The sequence below is a fragment of the Dromaius novaehollandiae genome, chromosome 17 (assembly GCF_036370855.1).
Source record: "Dromaius novaehollandiae isolate bDroNov1 chromosome 17, bDroNov1.hap1, whole genome shotgun sequence".
NCBI lineage: Eukaryota > Metazoa > Chordata > Aves > Casuariiformes > Dromaiidae > Dromaius > Dromaius novaehollandiae.
This window is the reverse complement of record NC_088114.1, coordinates 4,550,177-4,574,886: the sequence shown is the minus strand read 5'-3', so window position 1 is coordinate 4,574,886 and position 24,710 is coordinate 4,550,177. Positions and strand designations below refer to the sequence as shown.

Genomic DNA, 24,710 nt, shown 5'->3' with positions numbered 1-24,710 from the left:
AGCAAAGCAGCCTGAGCAGCTCCACCTGTGCTCACCAGAACGGAACTTATTTCTTGATACTGCAGTGTAGCTTAGGTGTTTCTCCTCATAGGACTTTCAGAGTAGGTGATCTGTCAGTGTTGCCAGTGTTTTGACACTGTGCCAAACTTGTACACTCCTCAGTTTGGAGGGGAGGGTGTCTGACACTTGATAGTGCTCTGCCTAGGGTGCTTGTTACTGGAGAAATTCAGACTGCAGATCTCTGCTGAATAGTGGGCTGTTGCAACTGAACAGCTTCCCAAGGAGAAGGTGACAGAAATGACCCCAGCATGCCCTACGGCCTGATGTCAGGGGTGTTGAGAGATGTCAGCATCCCTGTGCTGAATGGCCTGCAATCACCAGTGCAAGAACTTCTGGTGTACGAGCGATGGCTCCTGTTGTGATGAAAAGGCAGCCAGACTCAGACGCCTCATGCCGAGAGAGACTTCGACAGCAGCAAATTCCCAGTGAAGATGAACACCTCTGTCTACGGAGTCAAGTGCCACAACTACCTGTGGAAGGGCAGGGCTTAAGCCTCTGCATGTCTTCCTGGTGAGCTGCCACAGCTGCTCCATCATGTGTCCTGGCCAGTCTGGCATTTGCATAGCAGGGAGAGAAGCTTCTGTTAATGACCAGAAGACTTGCAAAACAGCCCCAATTTGAGCAAGTTCAGCAAGCATTGTTTCTGTAATCCCTGCTTCCCTAAGCATGTGAAGCACCTCTGTTTTTTACATAGTATTAACAGCTTGCTTTTAAACTACAGTGAGTGGCACTAGCTCTTCATCTTTCCCTGTAAGAGCTGTCCTGGTAATTGTGAAGATTTAGTGTATTTCTGGATGTTAGTCTTTGGGGACTTTCTTTATGGCTTTAGGATGTCAGAAGGACCCTCCCCATTGCACTATTTTACTTAGTGGCTATAATTAAAATTAAACACTTCTGCTTTTGCTGTTCTTCTAGGAAATGGTAGCTCAAGAAGTGAAGAGCTTAAAAGGAAGTGTGAAGAACTTGAAGCTCAGCTGAAAGTCAAAGAGGCTGAAAATAATGAATTATTGAAAGAACTTGAACAAAAAAATGCAATGATAATGGTGCTGGAAAATACTATTAAAGAAAGAGAAAAGAAGTATTTAGAAGAGTTAAAAATGAAAAGCCATAAGCTAAATATGCTGTCAAGTGAACTAGAGCAGAGAGCGAGTACCATTGCTTATTTAACGTCTCAGCTGCACGCTACCAAGAAGAAGCTGATGAGTTCCAGCGGGACTTCGGAGGGGACCCCTTCTGGCAGTCCAGTATTGTCCAGCTATAAACCATCCCCTCCCAAAGATAAACTGCCTGAGACGCCACGACGCCGAATGAAGAAGAGTCTGTCGACACCGCTCAACCCAGAGTTTGAAGAGGCCTACAGAATAGGGTCGGATAGCCGGAAGCTGCTCTTGAGAGAGCCTGTGGATGCCATGCCTGATCCCACGCCGTTTTTGTTGGCCAGGGAAACTGCCGAGGTACACCTTGTTAAGGAGAGGCCATTAGTTATTCCGCCCATTGCTTCAGACCGTGCAGCTGGTGAATCGCACAGTCCAGCCCGAGAGAAGCCGCACAAGGCCCACATTGGGGTGGCGCATCGGATTCACCATGTCGCACCGTCCCAGCCCCAGCCGGAGGTGGAGACGCTGGCAGTGGATCAGGTCAATGGAAGCAAAGCGGTCAGAAAGCACTCAGGGACAGACAGAACTGTTTGAGTAAAATCACTGATGAAATGCTCTATTCTGTTGCTGTTTATGCACTGTGATCCTATAGGATAAATAGCACCTGCAGTAACGTTTCTTTTGATGCCCTATGCATGCCAAACTTCTTCCAGATCCATCACTACTAGATTATTCTCTTCTGATGAAACCCAATATGACTGTGTTCATATGGCGAGGTATATAACTACTAAATGCTGTGGCCAAATCAGGGGTACCTGACTGCTTGCTTCTGAGCACTGCTCCATTTATTGTAACTACACATGTGGACAAAGGCACAGGCTGCAGTTTGCATTAGTAATCAATAGTAGTGGAAAAGACACAACTAGAAACCTGCAGCAATAGGTATTGGCTGTTACCATTTAAAATATTAATGGTTCTTTTCTCTTCACTGGTAACACTTCATACACAAATACTAACTTTCATGACAAAGCCTTTCTCATGGTAGCGTTGAAAATAATGCAGCTGTACATATACTTTAAAAAGTACTAAGGATTTTTTTTTTTCCTTCTTCATGTGCTCTCAATTGCAGAATGTTCACAGTTCCTCTTTCTCAAAAGTCTGAGGCCCAGGAAGCATTACTTGATTAATCCTAAATACTTTGGTTTGTGGCTTTGTGTAAGAAAAGGGGGGGGGGGGTAAATGTGTTATGAAGCACTCTTTTTAATGGCTAATGAGCTTCATGGAAAGACTATGAACACTGTTGTGTTTTGAAATGGAATGGCTCCATTATGCATTTTAGACTAATTAGTAAACTGCACTTGTGGCACCTTCCATACTAGCTTGAGCGCCTTTCCCAGAGAAAATATAACTGGCTATCTGATAGAGAAATGGTTCTTCATGAGCTAACCCGCTGGGGGTTTTGTGGGATTTTTTTTGTTGTTGGTGTCTGGTTGGTTGTTTTTTTATTATTAGCTTATTTTGTTGAGGCAATTATTTTTGTTTCCTGATAACCTGAGACTCATTCTGGGCATCATCAGACAATGATGGCTTGTAACAGCTTAGAAGCTTATAGTGTGCCTGAAATGTCCCTGTAAAATGTCTGTATTTATTTTTAATTTTACTGACTTAACCAATTCATCTGGTAACAAAACCTGGCAGCCTTGCGTTTTATCCTTGTGTATTGGGAAGGATGTGTCTTCCATTTGCCCTATTCCCATATGCCTTTCTGGTGAGCAACTGATAGCCCCAACACCTGTTAGACCACCTGGTTATTTTGTGTTCCTAGGGAAGAAAGGCATATTGAGAGCTGTGTGAGTCTGTAATTTTGGAGAAGGCGCTCAAATTTGATCATTTTTCTTAAATTCTGATCTGCATCTCCGGCTCACCTCTGCTTTGCTCTTGCCTGCAGCCTCTGAGTAGGACCAGTGAGAAACAACAGCTCCCTAACGCTGCTAAGCTTATGATGTGCCTTCAGAAACTTGAAACACATGGTCTTTGTTAAAGCTGATGAAGGATCCCTACCTGCCCTCTTCCCTTCCCCTTGCCAGCTGTAGTCTGCCCCTTTCTAAGCTTTTTCTGCAGCTGTGTGTTGGTGTGTCCCCCCCCCTGCCCTGGAGCCTTGGATAACTATGTGTCAGCTTCCCCAACAAAGGCACTGGCAGGAGTGAAGCTAACTGTGGTACTGCTAAATTTCCTGTGCAGCATGATACCTTATAGCAGGGCTGTTCCCCATCAGTGATGGTTTGGAATAGCCACTCGCCCTAAAGCCCCGTCGCTTGATATTTTGAAGCCCAGGAAACACTCTTTGGTCTTGTACCTTGCCAGTTGTGTGGTAGGTTTTGTTTTATAAATGGTGAGGAGGGATAGGGAAAAGCTGTGTTCCTGGAAAATGGTTGGTTAAAGAAAGCTTGTGATTCTATGGTTTTCCATTTTTAAGTGTATTGAATTAACCAGCAGTGGTTTTGACTTTTTCGTTGCCATATTTTTATGGTGATCTGTTGTATGACTGAACTACCCTGCTACTTGTTCAAGGATGATGGAAGGCATCTCTTCTAAGCACAGCAGAAGGGATGCTTTGGGCAATTAAAAACACTTCTTACAACCCTACAGGCAAACCTTAGTCTTTGTGTGTGAGTGTGTGTGTTTGTGTGAGGCACTTACTGCCTCTTTCCTGTACATACACCAGCCTGGACAGTTTCTAAAACAAAATACAAATGATCAAAAACTTTACTTTTCAAATGTATTTATTAATACTAATCAGGATATGCAACAGCCTGGTCATAACATACCATTCTAAGATAAGTCAGATGCCCTTTTATTCCTTGGTAAAAGAACACTTTCCCCCCCCCCCCCCCCAAGCTGCTGACTCCTTGCCTAGTTTGACATTTTTTCTTTTTCTCCTTCCCCTCCCCCAAGCATCCTTTCCAGTGCCTAACTTCAGCCTGTCAGTCTGCATTCAGTGTGAGACAAACCCCTTGAAGCACCCAATGCGAAATGTGCCTTGTGGTGTAAAGATCGGCTTCAAAAACTAGGCCAACGCCCATCGCATTCCTTCTCAGGGAGGTTGTATACACAGGTGTCCGCAAGGTATTCTGAAAGAGCAGGGAAGGGAAGGAGGACACTGAGTAAGTGCTTGGAGTACCACATGAAACGGAAAACTAGAATTCCCAAGACAGGCCTTTAAGAGAGAGGATTGTCTGAATTAAAGTGTGGATTTCTTACAAACTTTAAACAAAGAAAATATGAACTTCATTTATGTCATTAACTGGTAATAGGAACTAAAGAAGAGAGTAATGGGATTAGGAGAGCTTCCCAAGATGCTTATTTCATACTAAATGGAAAAGGAGGAATAAATAATACAACCTCTAGAACTGAAAAAAATTGACAGAGAAAGTTAATGTAGGAAATGTTAAACTGCATACTTTATGTATTAGCAGTATCAATAAAATACTTCCTGCACGAGGGAAAGGACTACCAGCTATTGAGACATAAAAATAGATTATTTTATTAACTTCCTTCTACCAGTGTGTCCCCAAAGGAAAAGTACCTGGAGTTTGAGCCTATGTGCTTCAATGGGGATTATCTTCAGGATGGGTAAGTCTACCACAAGGACTTTGGGCTTGCTTTTTGTAAGGCAGCTGTTCTCCACGTCCCAGTCTGCTCCTTCCAGATACAGACCAGAAACAAAGCAGCCTGTAACAACAGAAATGCAGCATCTTGTTTAAATCAAGCTACTGAAAAAAAAAATCAGTTCCTTAAGACAACTGTTGTCCTTGCAATAGCTAGGCCTTGATACTGCAGAGTCGCAACAAAACTCACTGCATTGTTTCAAATTGCAAATACGAAGAAGTCTGTTTTTTCTGTGGTGTTTGGGTTTTTTGATTCAGCAATGACCTCTGGCATTGAAAAAGAAAAAAAAAAAACTTTTCAAATTAAAATTGGCTTAACTGCGCTACACATTTTTAGGAATAAATGCTGATTTGCTTGCAGTTTCCCTCCCCACAGTGCGTGACATCCCCTGGTTACTTGCCCAAGCAATAACAAAGCTATAAGAAAGCTTTTTAAATCCTGTGGGACTTATGGTTGTTATCATGGTGAAGGGTAGGGACAGAGCTGTTCTAGTACAAGAGCAAGATCTTTTGATAGAGCATTAGTAAATAAAGACTAGCCAGGGAAAGCCCGTGAAGTGACTTTTTTTTAACTAAAAGTTAAATTTTGCACAAACATTCAGAGAGGAGGTTTCCCCCCCCCCCCCCCCCCCTTCTTTTGTTTCCAATCAGGCCTAGTACATCAGAGCTGCTCAGCTGGCCCTTTACCCAAAGTTTGTTACATTTACTAATGAGAGCATTGCTAGTCCTAGAGAGTTTATAGAGATATAGTTACACAGTAAGTAACCTAGATATATATATTTACTTTTTATTTAGATGTTTTTAAATATATTACTCATTGTAAAAATAAATCTTTATAAATACGCTAGGACTAGTAATGCTCTCAACTTTAAAGAAAATAACTATAAATAAATAAATAAGCTGAAGAAAGAAAATCATACTTTGTGTATAGAGCAGATGAGCAACAAAGAGAAACCTAAACCTAGCTAATTCACAGCTCCAAGTCATGCGGACTGTTAAATGCACAAACAAATATATTGTCTGGGGAGATATAATCTAAATAATTCCACTCGTTAGGCCAAGCACAATTTGTTACAAAGGCCTTGTGCGTGCTCTCGCTCCCTCTCGGTCTCTGACCGATTACTTTTTTTTTTTCCAAAGTATCAGAACAACAGCTACCTTGTCCAGAGCCTTCGGTGACGTCTTCTGCTGCAGCGTACTTTGTTACCTCCGTGTAGAGGGTGGACCGATCCAGGGGCCAGCTGTTTTTCCTGCAGGTGGCTTGAACGAGAGCTGTGAGGTAAGATTCTGGAATGTGCAGGCCCGAGAGCCACATAACCTTAGGTTCACTCTCGTTAACCTGCAATCACAAAAGACAACCTGCAGCTCCTGGTCTGTTCTGCCACCAGACCCCGTACTCCGCCTTGATGCCCACCCTTTTCAAGACTGGCCAGCATCCATAATCCTGCAATGATTCTGTACCATTCTAGGTAGGGATTGGTGTTAGTTCAAATAAACTTACTTAAAGCAGTGTGTGTTTACTGACTTCTGCATTCCAGCACTGATTTGTGCAGCATATAATCTAGATTAACAAAACAAAAAGCTTTCTAGAAGTTCTCACTTACCCAGGTGGTGTACTGGTGATACCTATTTCTGAAGAAAATCATCCAATTTCCAAGTGTTTTTAGTGTGTCAGGGGCTAGCCGCCGCCAGATACCAGGAATCTGCCCATTAAAGAGAGCCCGAGCCACGTCATCTAGTTCACTGCTCATTCCAACTTCCCCAGCCAAGGCCTGGAAAGACAGTGAGAGCGCAAGTGCCAGACCAAGGACCGTTAAAGCCTGACTGATTTCATCTGGTATCTGTGAGCCGCTGCAGCAGCGCTCTCACTTACGCGCTGTAGTTCAGCCAATGACTTTGCCATCCGAATGATCAGTTTATTAAAGCGTTCCAGTTCCTGCAACAGCACCACCGTTGTAGGGGATATGTCTGTTCCAAAAACCTTTCGTATCTGGTCAAGATCAAATACTTGTGGTATCTTGTTTTCTATATCCTTAGCAACATTCCCAATATATTCATCTCTACTAATTCCAGTACCAGATTCACCTGAAACAAAAATGGCTTAGTAAGACTAAAGCTGAATAATTTATTCCTTCTATTACTAATTTTGTAAGAGAACTTGGTGGGTTGACTCAGCTTTTGGCATCAAACTCTCTGCACACCCCCTGCGGCACTGACATTTGTACCAGCAGATCCCGTGTGCCTCAAACTGTGCTTCTGGGCACGCGCTCGATCACTTCCCCCTGGCAAGGCAAAGCAGTTCAGCTGCTTTCTCGCCTCCTGTTCCCTGCTGTTTTTTTCTCTGCTCTGCAAGATGGTTGAACAATCCAGGCCCATGGGCTGGGCAGGCCAATGCCTACCCGTGCCCAGGCAGAAACCCTCCTCCATGTGCCAGCCTTTGGGATCCCCATCCAGTACCGGACCCTCCCCGCGCACAGTGCGCTCAGGCAGCGTTAGGGGCTGTGGCTTCCACAGCAGGACCCTGGCACCCCTGCACCGGGCAGCGGCATGGTTGGTATCACAGTCCCGAGGGCACGGAGCTCAGCACCTCATCGTTTCGTATTTGCACAAACAATCCGAAGTGACAGAGCACTGTACCTGTCTGAGGCTGCAGCTCAAGGAGATGAGCCCACATATCGCGAGCTGCCTGCGTGTAATACCCAATCTCAGCATTTGAATGAAGTCCAAATACCTCTGGAGTATTAGCAAGTGGCAGAGATTCTATCTCCTCTACAATACAAAAACACACTTCATCAAAATGCAATATATTAAGACACAGCTACCAGGTGAAAAGGATGCTGCAGAGACTACAATGAGTTATTCTTGTTATTGCTTGGCTTCACCTGAATAATCAAATGTTAATACTGAAACACTGTAATTAATGAGTAAACATTTCCAAGAGTTAAATATACACACACACACACACTTCTTTCAGCTGCTCATATTCAGCAATGCATGTATAAAGAGAAAATTTATACTGTAAGTAGACTTTTTTTTTTTCTTTTAAGTGCTAGGTAATGCAGCAGGAAAATATTTCTTACCAACAAAGTCATCTTTTACAGTCCCTTCTGGAATTTTATAATCAACCTCATCATTTTTATAAAAATGAAACGTCTGGAATGTGTCAAATATGAAATCGCCCAGGTACTCATCCATATAGATAGTCAGAATGCGGCGATCAAAGCTATCAATTGCACGCCCACCGTACATGACCTAGAAATTAGTTAAATCAATATTAAATCACTGGCTTTTTTTGGCAGCAAATACAGTTAAGAAAATTGCTGAAAGGTCCCAAACAACAGCTTTGCTTTGCAACAACTGCTTGGTACAGCACTGTCTCCCTGAAGGGATCCCAACCACACCTCTGCCACCTCTCAAGGGGGAACAAGCAGGAAGTATTTGGATCCTAGTCAGTCCAGAGATAGCTGCTCTGGGCCATTCTAAAAACCAGCCTTGGTGATTTATGTATGGCAATAACTTTCTTAGGACAGCAGCTCACAATCAGTTGTGATCAAGCAAAATAATTTCCTGCAGGATTTCATGCCACTGCAGCTACACTGAACTGGCTGGCTACTACACAGCACATCCACAAGAGCTTTATATACATCTGTTTGTACAGCTCTCACATCAGTAATAACTGTGCTAATAATACTGTGAAGTTGTGCTGCTCGGTACCTTTCATCAGAGGATCCCAAGAGCTCTCACACTCAAGAATTAATTAAGAACCGTAACTCCCCTGTTGTGCAGTTACACACAATAGCCCTGTTTCGCTGAGACAATGAGATTAAGTGACTCACTCAGGGCTACACAGGGGTTTCAAGATGGCCCAGGAGAGATTCTGAGCCAGCTTTGCTTGATACAGCCCAGGCAGACAGGAATCTTCATTTATCCAGATTATTTTATCCTCAGTGTTCCTTAGTGAGATTCTAGGCACTCACCTCCCCAATAAGATACTTGAGACTACTCCAGGGGATTTTCTCATCATTTTGCTGGAAAGCTTTTGTCAAATACGTGTTGAGAATTTCCATGCAGACCTAATAAAGTTATTAGAACATGACATATAAGAAGATTCACAAATTCGCGATATATATCCATAGATAACAATGTTCTTGTTTGAAAACCAACAAGCATTTATTCCTCAAATAATTAAAAAATTTAGTATAAATCCTGTTTAAAAAAAAATTATGAGGAAAGTAATATTAAACAGGAAACACTGGCAATCTGATTCATTTTTAGAGGCCTTACGGTGACCAAAAGTGACATTACAGAAGATCGTGAGTCCACAGCAGCAGAAAAAAGGGGCAAAATACTACTGTGAGAGAGCATTAAAGCTGGATAGATGGAATGTTTTCAAAAGTAATCTGTGCAACTCAAGAATAAAAGAGTCGTTAGGATTAGCTTCTTACCTGGAAATCGGATTCATTGAAATCATATGGTACATTCCAGCCAATCTTCCCAAACTTCCTTCTCTCCTGAACCACAGCATGGAAAAATGCCAAGACATAGACTAACGATTTAAAGGCAGGATGTGGGCACTGCTCTATGGCTTCTTGGGGGATTTTGAAGTAGGTGGCTCTCATATTCAGTTTCAGACCATTAGGTGGTTCTGTTACAACCTATCAAAATCATCAGGGAAGCCATCAATTACTGAATAGCCTCAAGCATACATACTGTAAATATACCATGCTGTCTCAGTAAGTTATACAATGCAAGCTTTAAAAATTTGATCAGCTTTCTAAATTCATATCAATATGGGAACTTTTCTTATGTAAAGATAGGACATTGACCTGTTTATTTTATCAGGGTAAACATATATGTGTAAAGAGAAATTTGGTATTAATTTAGAAATAGTCATGTTACTGGACAGACATTATTAATATTTATCATACTTGAAGATCTAATTTATTGAAATATCAGTAGTCTGACTGCACATTTTGGTGAGTCATACATGTCTTCACAGTCTTTAACATGGCTTTATTGATCATGAAACTAAGGCAGAGCCAGCTTCCTGGCAACATGTTCAATGTGCTATAAAGACTTTGTCCTCACTGCTCATGGCTAGACCTAGAAAGCGGGTATTTGCAGTCTTTAATCAAAGATATGCTCATGCTTTCTTCTCCCCACTGCAGCATTAAGCACTGCCAGAGGTGAATACTCCAGAGCTGTCACTGACACGCTAGAGCACATATCGGGTGGGTCTGTCATGCCACTGCCTTAAAATCTGTGAAATAGAATGATTATGTTTACAGGACTGGTTCACCACAGCTGACGTAAAGCAACCACAGAAAGAACATTAGGACAGCATCCTGGCTTGTGCCTTCAAAATAATCAGCTCAGCTTGCTTGTGATAAATGCTGCAGCCTGAAGTAGCAGCTGGAAACCATTATCCTATTACAGTGTCTGCTCTACTGGCACTATTGCCGGGCTAGACACAGACCTCAGTTCTGCACTTCAGCATCAGGACTGACAGGATTATTTCTGTCTCTCCAGCTATTCCTCACCTGTGGTGGCATTTGAGGCTAAAGAGCATTTGTCACATCTCCAGCTTTGCTGACAAACCCCCACTCTGAAATAACTGCTTCAGAGAAACGCTGCTGAGCAGTTTTCACTTAAAGGAAAAATCACCGTTATATAAATAGGATGATGAAAACAGGATTTGGCTTACAAAGGCAAAAACCTAGCTCCTAGAGTCCAAATCAGCATGCTGCATTCAGGTCCTGCTCCTCCCAAAACCAGTCTGTTTTGCTGAGTAAGAGTGGCAGGACATGTCCTCCTGACTGGGGTTTCCCACTGCTCAGTACCTTTAAGGACTTCTGCAGTATTCCAATGGGGAAGCCCTTGGTAGGGTCCGTCGTCAGCCAGAGGCGAAAGTCTGGGTGAGGCTTCGTAATTTTCTCCAGGGCTTTCTCCAGATCGATAAGCCATCTCACCAACAGGTGACAGTTCTGCAACATTAACCACAGTCCACGAACCACCACGTTCTCCAGCATTTGCAGAGCAAGCTTAGGAGAGAAAAAGAATTGCCTGTGAGTAACTCTCCCTCTATCCTGAAAGCAAACCGATTCTGATGGGTAGTGCAGTGAATTTCTACTTGCTAGCAAGCACACCCAGCCTTTTCATTAGTTTTAGCAGACTTAGCAGAATGCTCCTCGCTAAGAAGAGGCCTGAAATTGCTCTGGAATGCTCTATTTCATTAATTCTTTTTGAAATGAAAGTCATGCAAAGCATTCAGTGATTTCATGGGCTGGAAAAGGGTGGTGATCAGAGCTTTAGAACTGGTGCTCTAAGTGAAGCTGACAGGAGTTCTCCCGCTGACTGAAATCACAGCAAATTCGGTCAACTGCTAAGCTTTGGAGATCCCTACCTTAGCATCTGTACAAAAAGGGGAGTGGGCAGGAAGGACAAAAAGAGCAGCAGGATATCTTTTTGGTAGACATGTGACTTCCAATCAACTCATGTCCATACACAGAGAGAGAGGGTCACTGATTAAACTTTGAAAGACTACAGAGCAATGTCTTTTCAACTCAACAATTTTTTAACACAGATGAGAAAATCCTTCTGAATCCATCCTTACCCAAATTGAAAAATCAGCCAACCAGCCAAATGCCCCCTTGCAAGTTATGGGAAAGCATTATTTCCAGGCTGGCAAATTGTATGTCAGGTCTGAACCACAAAGTAATTCCATTTGGAATGGAGCAGGCCTTTGGAAAGGAAATTTGGACAGGCCCATAATGTTGGCAATATGGTTTGCAATTCACCCACTAACTTCCTGCACACAGCATGTTCCTGCCCTCCCACTGAAATTACCTTTTCTTGGCCTTGTCCCATGGCTAGGAATTTGAGTCTGTTCCCTCCAAAGCCTGTCCTCTCAGCCAGTTTCATGAGGTCACTGGCAGGATCAGAGCCAGGACTTAAGATAAAAACAATTGGTGAGTTAGGACTGCTCTGCTCAAAGATAGCTTCAAAGCTGATCACAGGGGGCTGCACATACCTGGTAGGAAAGGAAGCACAATAAACTGCTTTGCTAACTTATACAAAAGCGGCCACTTCACATCAAAGTTCATTGCAGAACATATATGGAAATGATACAGAGACAAACTATGCTCTATTGTTTAGACAAATTACATAATTTATATAACTGATTACAACTCCAGTTCTGTGTGAGATACCTGAACAGTGTGATTCTGATTTGTAACGAGAAAGTGACTTACTTCTCACTCATTGTCAGAGTAACATAGTCCGTTACTGCCCGATATACCCGGTCCACTCGGAAACACCGTAAAAGTAGGAGTTTCTGAAAATTTGTGAGATTGTTCTGGTACTGCATGGGGAATGGCATCTGCTCCAGAGCATCTATATCATACCACTGGTTAAAAAAAAAAAAAAAAAAAAAAAAAAAAAAAAAAAAAAAGAGACAATGCAAATTAATCATATAGATCTATCAGTGAAATTACTAGGAAAGGCAGAGAAAAGCAGTTTGATTAACAAGGGGCTAAAACCAAGAGACACGAGGAGAACAAAGAAGAAAGTGAATCAACTGTAAAGAAATATTAAAAGACTATTAAGTAAATGTCAAAATTTTAACTTTTTCAGTATAAAAAATTAAAATCCAGAAACACATTCATACTTTCATTTTATGACAAGTAGCTCCCTTAAGATAAGGAAAATAGCATTTCCAGCAAAAAGCGTTAACAGATTGCGTACAAAAAGATTTCTTTAAAGCAAGAAGACAAGCAATGAAACTAAAGGCACAACAAAGGAAAGTCTTTGTTTGTAACTAGACTACAGAACTCTGCCACAAGAAGATCAAAGCACAATTTAGCACAAAGTAAAATGAGATCTGTTGAAATCAACAGTAAAAATCCCACTGTCTTCAACAGGACAAAGAACCTCTCTAAGGCATTTGTCTGGAAAACAGAATACCTACAGTGTAACAGGGAAAATTTGTGGGGGGCAGGGGGGAGAGAGGTGTTTTTTAAATAATAAGAGACCTCATTCTTCTTTAAATACGCCAAGATTAAGCTTGACTAACTGAGGTCAAGATGAAAAGCGGGGCCTTGACAGAAAAAGCCAGTGGTCACATGCCTCCTACGGCGTGCTGTGGTGCATTGCATCGTACTTGAACATTTAATACCAGAAGAAAAACAAGGGGAGAAAACAGGATTGCAGAAAAGCACATACATTTTTCCATACATCCGAATTTTTTTCCACATCATCTGGAAGAGATTCAAACTTCTCAGGAAACAGTTCAGACAGGTGAATTAGGTCTTCCCAGCCTTGATCTGGAAGCCAAGCACACGGCTTCTTTCGTGCACTCTTCTCCAGAGAAATATTGCCTAGTTACATTCAGAAAATAGAGTAAATGTTCATGTCATGAATTTTCCAATACATGACCACACATACAGTCACACTGCACAGAGGGAACCACTTGGAAATTTGTTTCTGGAAGCACAGTAAGATTAAATTGCTATGCTGAAGAAAAGAGCACATTGCTTGCAAAAGCCAAAGTTGTATTTTTGAAACCATTTCTAAAATCATTTATACGTAGTCAGAAAATCACTCCGGAGTATCTTCTGAGGTAACATCCTACTTGTTCAAAGCTAATGTGAGATTTGTCAACACTTTCAGTGAAAGGAGATTAGCCTCTTCACGGTTCGACAAAGCGAAAACAAATGCAAATAGCAAAATCTGCAATTTCTGTAAACCAATATAGCTCAGCCAGCTTCAGTGGGTTTCTCTAGATGCTAGCTCTTACAGCCAATCATACCTAATCAAAATCCATCTCCAAAAGATCTTTTAGCTATAGCTGAATATAGATATATATTCATATACAAATATTCAAGTTACCTTTTAAAAAGAAGTCAAGTTCTTCTTGTGGAACTCTGCCATCAGCTTGTTCTATCTTGACAGTCATATTAAAGGAGAATAGTAACTTGTGCTTCTCAAACAAGCCTATATTAAAAGGACAACATTTTTAAAAAATCTGCTGATAAAACATGTGGAACTAGAGCAAATTTTAAATCCAGATCCTGCATCTGGTCACCCCACAAAGATCAAGTTGATCAAAGACAGGGTTTTGGATCAGGCCTTACAGAAGCATGGATCAACTACAAGTTTGGAGTCAAAGTGGCATCTGTGAGCAACATCTGAGCATGTGAGATCCACTGTTGTGATTTGCTACTTGTAATTGATATTGTATTAAGAAAAAAAAAGTCTTTAACGGTTATCTTGGTAGTATGCATAGTTCCTTCAAACAGAAATAGTAGGGAATGAGAGTAAACCCAAAAACACTGCAGGGAACTGAACGTTGTTTGGTAGATTGCTTAACATAAACCAGCCAAAGGCATGGCCTTTAGCAAGCATTTGCCCAACACAGTATCAGCCCATCACCAAACCACACCAACCTGTACAGCCATAGTTATAGATGTTGAAAGTCAATGTATCCATGATGTTTTTTAACCTCTTCGGAAGAATAGAACTAGGCATGGATTTCCGAAGAGAGAGTCCAAAAACCTCTAAGAAGGAGACCAATGAGTACTGATACATGATGTTCACAAGTGCCATTTCAGACAAAACGAAGAATAAAATGGCTCCCCTCTTGGCAGCTGGTCTGTAGCCATCTCGAAGCCGATCAATATCCACTGCTGTCTTCTCAGCCAGGTTGAGTTTTTCGGTTACCTAGTCAGACATTGGTTTTATCCACATGTAATTACTGCACTGATCCATAGTATGTATATTACATCACAATAAACAGAGCTATTCTATTGCTAAGCACATTGAAACAATTGTGAACATTTAGGATTTAAAATGACTGCGAGTAGCAACATGCATTAAAATCCTATGAACACCAGGATGCAAGCTACTAAAGACTAGTAGTGTCTATATATTCAAGTACATTTACTTTTAAAAGTACCATATTTAAGTAAAAACACAAGTGATCTTTAAATACTGTATTAGTAAAACGTCTCCCAGAGCAAGGGAAACAGCACTCTGGAGAGATCCAGGCTCGTCCTGGATCCTACATGTCCATTTATAGTTTGTAGAGAAAAAGAGACTCTGCTGAGGCACGATTTATCTTATCTGAATGCAGATATCTGAACTAAGTCAGAAGAATCATGCCCTAACAGTGAATGTCTCTCTCTCTGTTGACTGTACAGGGAATCTGGTCAGGTAACTCAAAAGGAAGAAGCCTGTATTATAAACATCAGAAGTTACAGTAAATTAATCCCACTCTGTATATTTATGAAAAATAAAGGGAAGGATTTACACAGAATCATAGAAATAGTGTGGAAAGGGCCCTCAGGAGATCTTCATTCCAACTTTCTGCCCAAAGCCAGACTGTCACCACCACTAGATCAGGTCAGCTGTGACTTTGCCCAACTAAGGCCAGAAAAATTCCAAGGATGTAGATTCTATATCCTCTCTGAGTAATAGATACATTCACTTTTCATTTCAGACCTGATACAATACAGGACAATTGTTGTCTCAGATCTGAAAGAAATATATCACATACTCTGTTTTAGAACTGTAAACAACAGTTACTTCGGTCCTAGTAAGAAAGACTTTCCTAAAGATAGGATTTGGTTCTCTGATGCAATAAAATACTGCCCAATACTGAAAGATACAATAGAGTTCCAAATTTAGTCCAACATCATAGTGTCAAGCAAGCACACTGTGACTGTGAACATGTTCCAGAGCCTCTTAAGACACTCAGGTAAGTTGTACCGCATCTTATGGATTGATGTTCTCAAGTTAAGAGCGTGACTTTTAAGGTTATAGAAAGCAAGCTCTTTAAGAATTAAGTGGGTTTTTGGTCTCCATACAGATGGTAGATGTGCGTTTACAAGAATTCTCATATCTGATTACTAATGAGAAAACTCTTCTATTTCCTTTCAACCTAATTCCTAGCTTCAAGGATGAATGAAGATGAAGCACAATGAAAAGGAAAGAAGAGGTTCTACAAGCAGATAGCCTTCCTAAAAGCCCAGAGATGGTACCTCAGTAGCTTTGGATTTTGTCTCTTCCAGAGTTTGCACCAAGTCCACGTTGTCCAACATGTTTCCTGTGGAAGTTGCCAGTTCACGGAGGAGAGAGTCTTCGAGGTCTTTCAGCAAGTTTCTGTTCTCACTTGTCTCCTGTATGAGATGTTCCCTCTGCTCTTCCAATTCTCTTCTTTCAAAACCCATAATGACACTGAGCAACTGATCCTCTAGGCCTTTTAGTGTAACTACAGATACAATATGTAGACAGCACACAGTCTTTTTTAAAAACAAGGACAGCTTTTAGGCAACTCATTTCATCTTGATCATCTTATAAAACTACAGCTGTGCAACAGAGCGACTTAGTTAATAACTCTATTTTAATTCTACCAGTGCCTTCTAATGTGATAGGTACAAGAAGAGATATTTAGCTCTGTTTCAGATAAAGAGAGAGAAGTGAGAAGAATTTTGTATTAAATCAGATTCTAATTATACGGAGACTAGGAATTTTTTATGGTTTCATTATTGTTTCAGATAAGCACTGAGGCCCTAAACTTGCACTACAGCACAATCACTAGTTTGTTACTAAAAGCATACTTTTACTTACCTGTGTAATTGATAACCATAGCTTTGCCAAACACAGAGGGAGAATACTTCGGGTTCGCTAATTTGGTGTTCAAGTACAATCTAAAATTACTGTCATAGTCAACTTCTTTGTCACCCAGGACAATGAATGTTCGCCCCTGTGCAACTTTGATATTCTTCTCTAAGACATTGTCTATCACAGGATCAATGTATTCATCAACATCATGGAACAAGAAAGGGCTTCCATACTTTATAGCCAATTCTAGCTGTTTAAGGAAATCTGGGTCATTAAAGGAAGCCATCTGCAAGAGAATAATGTGAAGATATGAAAACAGAACTGATATTCAATTTGCTGAAGATTATAATTTTATAATAGCTGCCAGCACTAATTAAGTTTGGTGCTTGTTGATGCATATCTGCCTTTCTCCTTACAGACGATATAAACTGCCCTCATACAAAACAATGAAGGTGCATGCTTTTTTCTATCAGTTGAGAACAACTGCCATTTAGAGAACTATTCTTCAAATTTCCAACTATGCCTCCAACTGTGTTACTGTCCAACATGAAAACTGTATCCTGGAGCTGAGGTAAAACACAAGCTTTTATAAAACACCAGCCTTTTGGTTACACTATTTTTGCAGGTACTGAGGCTAGCCAAGATCCTAAGCAAAACATCACTCTTGAAAAATTGAAGGTCATGTGAACAGTGATACTCAACTACCTATATTAAGATGAAATTGTCACCACATTTTTCAATATGTAACTGGTTCCCTGTTCAACGTAACAGATATTTATTCAGCTTTCAAAACAACCAGTAAAGGAATAAAATGATCCTTTATCTTTACCCTCAGGTTATTTTTTTCTTCTTTCTTCTTAATCCAATTTAATGCCTGTTGCTGTGGGTCAATACAAAGTGGGAAGCGACTTGCACATGTTGTCAGGATGCCATTTTGGATGGAGAGCTCATCTGGAGGCAATCCTTGGGAAACCCACCTGGGAAGGAAATGGATCAAAGAGTAGGCTGGAGACAAAACTTAGTGGGAGAGCAACACATTTCATTTGTCAGTAAAAATATGCAATCCATTGAGCACTCTATTAGAAACACAAGGAAACATAAGCTACGCATGATTGTGAAACAGTCTCAAAACAGGGACTGAGTCATTTATAACTACACAACCCAAACGCGCTGTGGTGAGTAATCCTGCAGTAGCAGAAACATGGACTAATTGAGAATATGTTTAATTCCAAGTTCACTGAAGTCCATGAAAAGATTCATGCTGTGCTTTGTGTTGAATACATATTGTAGATAGCTCCATACAAAAAAAACCCTCTAAAAAGGCATTATATGGGTCTAGGTTCAGTGAGTATCCTTGGAGTGCAAAGTATAATGGTTTATTATAACAAATATCCCCAGTAAACTGCAAGAAAAATGATCTGTCTCCTTGTTATCTTTGGGATGTGAAAGTAAAATGGTCTCTCTCTGGAATGGCTATGCACCACCACCCACAACGCCAATTCTATCCTACAAATCTAGATCCAGACTCCCACTTCACAATTCCACATACAGTAGTCACTGGACTTCTTGACTGGACATACCTGCTAACTTCCACCTCATTAGTCAGGAGGCTCTCTAACCTAAAAGGTTGACTGAGAGGAATCTCTCGTGAAAGGATATCTTCTTGCCACACTTGATAGATCATTTCATTACGGAACTCCCAGTTGAATGCTCCTTCATAGCTCAGAAAGGCAGCACAGAGCAGACAGTCTCCAAGCAACTTCACTTTTCGTATTTTGAATTCTTCTAAATCTTTTGTCCACCTGACAGAAAAATACAGGAATCTTGGATCAGTCTGCACCAGAGAGGTGGGGGTTATAGGCAGAATTTCCAACTGCTTCTACTTTAGCTGCAGGTTGAGATAGACCTTCAAACTCACAATCAGTTGCTCTCTCATAGTTATGATAGCCACCAACATGTAAGTTGATCTGAACCTTTTTCCTTGTAATCTGAGCTCACCTTTTCCTTCTGCATTAAAAACTGCTTTTATTTTTTTTTTTTTCAAGCACTAATGGATATTAGCTGCTTCACAGAAACAAACATCACAGGAAGTGATGTTTCCAAAAGTGTCTCAGTTTGGTAGACTTTAACTCTGACACATGATCCCTAAGGTAAAAAAAGTTTCTCTCTGGATCTAGACTTACCTCTTGTTCTCAGATCCCAAGCCAGAGATGAGCTTGTCAGCAGCATTTAATCTTCTCTGCATAATCTCTGCTTCTTCTTGTAACTGTTGCTTTTCTGTTATTGCCTCTTCATATTTGCTCCCCAAAGCTTTCAGCTCATCTTGAATTGTAGCCAGTTCTGCCTGTATCTTTTCCAGTTCCCGTTTACTTAAGTAATAGTTCCGTTCTAGCCTAGCCACCTACATTATGAAGGAATCATTAAGAGTATCAGAGGAAAGAAAGTTTCGGAGAGAAATCTTAAATTCTCAGATTTCTTTTGGCTATTTCACATATTTTAAGGCACCCTGGTAATAAAAAGTGTAAGACAATAACCAGCACTGTTTCTCACCCAACTCTCCCCATCCCAGATGTATTCAGTATAGTCTGAATCTGCAGTCCCAAAGCAGACAAGTCTCCTAAACCAGGGTTTTGTACCCACTAGGTATATTAATTAAGTGAGCAGTCCCGATCACATAGGAGGTAAGCAGGACTGTCATCCTGTGACAACATGTGAGGCTGGTCCACTTAATAACAGTGATATTAAGGCCTTAAAAATTGTTAGACCCATCATTTAACAAATACACTTTCTCAGTAGTCAGCTGTATATAAGAATCTTTCCTTGATAGAAAGTTTCCCATCATCTGCTGGATGTGAGATCTCCTTTGATAATTGAGATATGTTCTCATTCTTTATAAAAAAGTTATAAAAAGACCTGTGTATAAGGCAGGGACATGGATGTTGTGTAGTACTGAGTTCTCCTCTGCCCAAATGCTGTGGATTTTACAAGTTTGCTTTAAGCAGACACTTGCAAGCTGTGTTTCTCTGATCATGTGAGATTACAAAATTCCACCTGAACAGATCACTCCCTCCTGCTTCAAGCATTGGCCCAAATGGGAACCTCTGTAACAGCCTCATGACACAAACACAGCAGTTAACTGTGTACCTACCAACCCCCAACTTCAGTGGTTCTACTAAACACCTCTTTCTAAGCACTTTGAGGAGGAGAAATGGGGCAGTCCGTGAAATTGTCAAGTGTTATTTTTCTCATCAGAGTCATGCTTCATCTCCTCTGAGTTCAAATCCACACACTCTACCTTCTCTCTCTTTGGCCTGACTTCTTTAGCTACGTCACAGTAGCTCATCACTGCTTCCACAAACTTTAACATTCCCAGTCCTGCTCTGCTGACAACTTCCATTTCCTCGAAGGTAGTATTAAGATTCTTTAACAGAGCTAAATGGGGAAACACAAAAATATTGCAGGTGAGTTGAATTACAGTGCAGAAATCCTCAGAGAAATAGCTTTCCCCACCAGCATTAACTGAAGTGCCACTCTAGTTCTGTAGCCCTGGAGCAATGCTGTGATAGCCAATATGAAACATTTGTCAGAATATTAAAGAGACTTTGACCTTAAGATGAAGCTAGTGGGCTGTAACAATACAAGCACAATATTGCTAGCGATTTCTCAAGTTCTTTGTACAGAAGCCAGTGCATTCATGAGTTGTTCAGCATGTCTCAAGATCCTGGTTTGTTTTCCGAGCAGCAGGTAGATGCCATTTTGTTAAAAGGGCCAAATTCCCCTCTTAATGGAATTACTCTGGACTACACTCATGCGAGCATAAGCAAGGTTTGGCCAATAAGCTTTATATGTAGCTTATCTTCTTTCCACTATGTGCATACCACATCTTAATTGCCATGCTACTTTCTAAGTAGCTAAAAGCAGACAACAGTCCGGTTCAGCTGTCCTGTTTATTTCCTGCTCCGTCTAAGCAGAAGTGCCTGAGACCCTAGTTGAGACATAAACTGGATGTAGTAAGTAGCAAAAGGTCTTTGTGCGCTGAAAAACCCAGTCACCCAAACAGCGTAACACCTGCGTCATTGTGGACAGCGCTGTTCCTTCACACAAAGTGAATCCCACATTCCCTGACAATGCTGGAAAGACTGCTGATGACATGGGAAGTCACATTAAGAAGATGCTACATTCATCCCACATACACAGGTCAGTAATTTACCTCGGATGGATTTCACTTGGCTCTGAGTAATTCCATCAAAATCTATCTCCATTAGGGATCGCAGGAAATTTGCCTCAGACATCATTCCTTTGGCTGTCTTCCAGTTTAATTCCTTGTACCCTCTCATTATAAGGATACACTCACAGACAGTCTGCACCTGCTTAGGAGGTTTTGCAAAAGATCTAGAAAATAGATGAAGGAGACGATGGAGGAGGCAAAGCACATGATGCCAGACACAGATACTTCCTGTTAAGAGAGTCACTGCAATACGACAAGACTGTCCTACACAAAGTGAAAAAGATAATCCGGGACAGACAAGGGAAGACTAACTAGACAAGGCATCAAAAACAATTATTCTATTTGGACAATTTGATCAACAGGAGACTAAAGTATTTCATTTGTGGAAGGCCTAAAACCCTGAGCCATGATATTCTTTCCTAGGCTAGTGAAGCAGATGTCCATTGGGAGGAGCAGTACCAGAAGAATCCAGAGATCTACAAAAGAAAGGAAACCCAACAAGTGTGGCAGGGAAGGGAGCGCCATTGCTATTTCCAAGACAGCCAAGGACTGGATGTACCTTTACATCTGTCCCCAAATACAAGATGTATTACAAAAACACAGGAATTAATTCAGCAAAGAAATACATTTTCGTGTTCTCAAAGCATCCCTGAAAAGTAAGTGTTGTGTGTTCCTATCCATGCAAAATAAAAACAGAGGAGGAATAAAGGGATTCGAACAGCCACTGCTTATGCAAAACCCATAGCAGTTCCCAGTGCATCAGACGCAGTGTAGTGAGAACACCTGTGGAAGATCTGGCAAGGAGTCAGCGACTGGCAGAGTACATGGTAGCAGGCCCAGCGTGTGAAACTACACACTGACCAAATTCCCATCAGGGCCAGGCATGCATATTCCATTTTGTCAACAATGTCTAGCTGCTTCCTGGACAGTAGTTTCTCAAGGTCAGCACAGCTGAGATAAGGAAATAGTTCTAGCAGATGTAAGGGGCCCTTAGGAACAACGAGTCGAGTCCCGCCTGGGCATCCAACCTGTGCATCCAACCCGTGCCTCCAGCAGCCTCCCATCAGCAATCCCTCCCCACGGTTCCTGGGGTTCCCCATGCAGTTTGTAGTGTAAGTCCTTTATTAAACCTATCCTGTTTCACCCCTTATGAATCTTGAGTGTCTCTCTCCGCCAGTATCCGACCCTCTCTTGCCCGCTTTGCGGTCACACACACGATAGGGAATTATGGGGAAGACACAAAATATACAATTGGAAGAACAGGCTTGTGGGGAAGTCTTGGACTAGGAATCAGGGGATTTTGTTGTGAACTCTGCACCTGGACCTTTACCCACACACCATGCAGGTGGGGAAGGAGAGCCTAAGGCTCAGCCCCTGCAAACAAGGGTCCCACAGTAAATTTCCAACAGTTTACACTACTGCAGATCCAAATGAATCACCTGATCTCAGTAACATCGGATTTGTCAAGCTTTTGCAGCTCCAGTTTGGCAGCTTCTAAAATAGGCAGGGCCTCAGCCAGGGCTGTCTCAGCTTCCTTCTTCTCCACACCAATAATCTTATTCTGTTCCTCTATTTCTACAGCTTTTTCTTCAGCCATTTTTTTCTTCTCCTCAGCTAGGAATTAAGGCAGAACCATAAATGGATTATTCAAATCTGTATCCAGAACTTATACTAATAGATGTGTTCCTGGCTCAAAATCAGAAATTACCATCAGCTCAGTACCCTTTTGCTGGTAACTTGCCAACGTTTACAGGGCTCCTCCCATCACTTTTTCATTAGGAACACAGTGTTCCACGTAAGAGTGCACATAACCACTTTTCCTCCTATTCCTCCCCTGTGTCTTTCCGCTAACAGTCATTTACAGAATCAATAAAGTCCTTTTCTTGCTAATGCCTCTTTTCTCCATTGCTCCTGACACCTTGGGAAGGGAAGAGAAGGGGAGGAGAACACAGCACTGGGTTGGATCATCAGTATAAAGTACTGTAGGCCAAATACATTGCAAAGATGGCAATCTGGGTAGGATATAAGACCTACTCTTGTAGTAGGACACTGGATCAGCAGAGACAGAACAAGAGGGTCATCTCTTGGAGCATCTGGAGCTCGTAAGAGGATCTCCCAATCCAACACAGACTATGTGCGCCCTGCTTACCCCGCAGGACACCTCAGTAGCTGTAAGCTACTTGCCTACTGCTGTGTTTGTTGAAATCTCTTGTAACAAAGCCTCACAGGCAGCTGATTTTTCTGCTAATACAATCTTTTGTTCTGCAAGTTTCTTGTTCAGCTCAACCAGCTGCATACTGGCTTCCTTCAGTTTATCTAAGCCCCCATCCAGACGTTTACATTGTGCTAGGTAGAAAAAAGAGAGAAGTATTAGTGATTCATTGGTACTATAACACAGTAGTAGACAATCTCACAGAAAGCAGATACACTTATAGCTATACTTTGCAGCAGGCATCCTAGGTTACAAAAGGAAGATCAGTGGAAGAGATTTTTCCTTTCCTAAGTCTGCCATCCAAGATGGTGTTAACGCCATCTGAGCCACTACATAGAGAACCTGTGCCATGGCTTCCTTTTCATATGACACTGTTCATGTTTTACCCTCTTCACATATTTCAGTGCCCACAGATGTATAAATGAGAGCTGCTGCTTGAGGAAGAATGTCAAACCTTGAGTTGGACTGAGCTGGTATATTCAGATCTAATGAAACTCTCCCCAAGCAGAGGAATGTCTGGACTGGAGATTCTGGCTCAGGTTTATCTATAAAAGAATTTGGGGAAAGCCGACTATTTGACACAAAGCCTGAACATTCACATGTGGCAAGGTTATTGGTCCAATGTCAAAACCAGAATCAAGCACAGCACTTGAGATAGAATCGATAAAATTATTTTTGCATTATGTGGGTAATATGTGGGATTTTCATCACAAAATATTTTTCTGTTTACAATATTTAAATCACTTATTAAGAAGGAGAAAGCATCTACACAGCCTTACCTAAAATGAACTCATTTTTCTCCTCCAGCAATTTTGAATAAGTATGGATAAAATCAAGGTAATTCTTTGGTGTGACATAGTTGCTACGTCTCAGTTTCTGCAGAAACTTCTTGCTGAAATCCCCTACAGATTCATGTACCATGACTATGTGCTCAATCACCGACTCCGAGCTCTCTGATGGGACACGTGGGCTAGTTCCTAAAATTGGGCAGGAGAAATAAAAAATTCCAAAGTTTTTTAAGAGTATGTCAATTATCATCTTCCTGCTTTTATGTACATCAAAGTCAAGGCACAAAAAAGTCTGCTTTCCGCAAAAGCAGGCAAAAAGCAGGTCAAGGCAGAGCTCAGAAAAGAACCCAGGCATGCTGGTAGCCAGGCCACACTGTCTCCAGTGTTGGGAGCTTGAATTTTAGAAAATTTTAAAATCTATTTGAGTAAGAAACTTCTATCAGAAAACACTTTTTGATCATGATTTTGCATCACCAGTTTAGAGTCAAAGTAACAACCCCAATGAGAAAGCAAATCATGAGACCTACAATACCTTCAAAGCAAAGAATATATTTCTTGGACTATCCTAAGAGTTAAGGGGTTAAAAATACTGACATTTTACATACCGACAAAGGATTTTGCAACTGCAAACAAGGCTTGGGGAGGCCAGGGCAAGAACCAGTCAATACCAGTGTTGTTGACAAGACCTTAAAATAAAAGAATAATATTATCAGAACAATTCCTTTGTAACATTAGCCCGTAATCTGGAAGACAGGCCTGTGCTTAACTTTATTTGTATCAAGAATTTACAGGATCTGTCTTAGTTGACTCCTGCTTAGCAACAAGACTTACCACAAAATCAGTACCTCCATTTTAATAGTAAATAATCAACTTTGCACCTGTTTCCTGCTAACCCCAAAGTACCATTCCTTAGGATGTACTATTGTACAGAATGCAGTAAAGAACTGTAACAAGGTATCTTCATGCCTAGGCTGGGATCCCCATCAGCACCCCTTTGAGGTTTCTGTTGATTCCCCTAGAGCTACTTCCAGCCACTTG

The 24,710-nt window shown here is 41.3% G+C and overlaps 2 protein-coding genes across 6 annotated transcripts in view; one reads left to right on the top strand and one right to left on the bottom strand.

Annotated features, from left to right (window-relative positions):
• The window catches only part of CCDC92 (coiled-coil domain containing 92), a 120,119-nt gene extending 116,316 nt beyond the window's left edge, over positions 1-3,803 (top strand). For all 5 annotated transcript variants that reach the window (XM_026114601.2, XM_064522022.1, XM_064522021.1 and 2 more), the window contains one exon: positions 976-3,803. In XM_026114601.2, the coding sequence (XP_025970386.1) occupies positions 976-1,751 (776 nt within the window). In that variant the 3' untranslated portion in view covers positions 1,752-3,803. The remainder of the gene's footprint in view (positions 1-975) is intronic.
• A 243-nt stretch (positions 3,804-4,046) lies between these two features.
• DNAH10 (dynein axonemal heavy chain 10) overlaps positions 4,047-24,710 on the bottom strand; it is a 59,493-nt gene continuing 38,829 nt past the window's right edge. Inside the window, exons 54-79 of the mRNA XM_064522019.1 lie at positions 24,278-24,358; positions 23,664-23,861; positions 22,857-23,018; positions 22,112-22,286; positions 20,655-20,836; positions 19,740-19,876; positions 18,628-18,845; positions 18,025-18,246; positions 17,274-17,421; positions 16,451-16,730; positions 15,862-16,091; positions 14,269-14,542; positions 13,712-13,816; positions 13,046-13,200; positions 12,076-12,230; positions 11,672-11,855; positions 10,666-10,866; positions 9,271-9,480; positions 8,803-8,898; positions 7,906-8,077; positions 7,463-7,594; positions 6,699-6,910; positions 6,430-6,597; positions 5,984-6,164; positions 4,744-4,889; positions 4,047-4,288 (exon numbers count right to left, since the gene is read on the bottom strand). Of these exons, the coding sequence (XP_064378089.1) occupies positions 4,142-4,288; positions 4,744-4,889; positions 5,984-6,164; positions 6,430-6,597; positions 6,699-6,910; positions 7,463-7,594; positions 7,906-8,077; positions 8,803-8,898; positions 9,271-9,480; positions 10,666-10,866; positions 11,672-11,855; positions 12,076-12,230; positions 13,046-13,200; positions 13,712-13,816; positions 14,269-14,542; positions 15,862-16,091; positions 16,451-16,730; positions 17,274-17,421; positions 18,025-18,246; positions 18,628-18,845; positions 19,740-19,876; positions 20,655-20,836; positions 22,112-22,286; positions 22,857-23,018; positions 23,664-23,861; positions 24,278-24,358 (4,571 nt within the window). The 3' untranslated portion in view covers positions 4,047-4,141. The remainder of the gene's footprint in view (positions 4,289-4,743; positions 4,890-5,983; positions 6,165-6,429; positions 6,598-6,698; positions 6,911-7,462; positions 7,595-7,905; positions 8,078-8,802; positions 8,899-9,270; positions 9,481-10,665; positions 10,867-11,671; positions 11,856-12,075; positions 12,231-13,045; positions 13,201-13,711; positions 13,817-14,268; positions 14,543-15,861; positions 16,092-16,450; positions 16,731-17,273; positions 17,422-18,024; positions 18,247-18,627; positions 18,846-19,739; positions 19,877-20,654; positions 20,837-22,111; positions 22,287-22,856; positions 23,019-23,663; positions 23,862-24,277; positions 24,359-24,710) is intronic.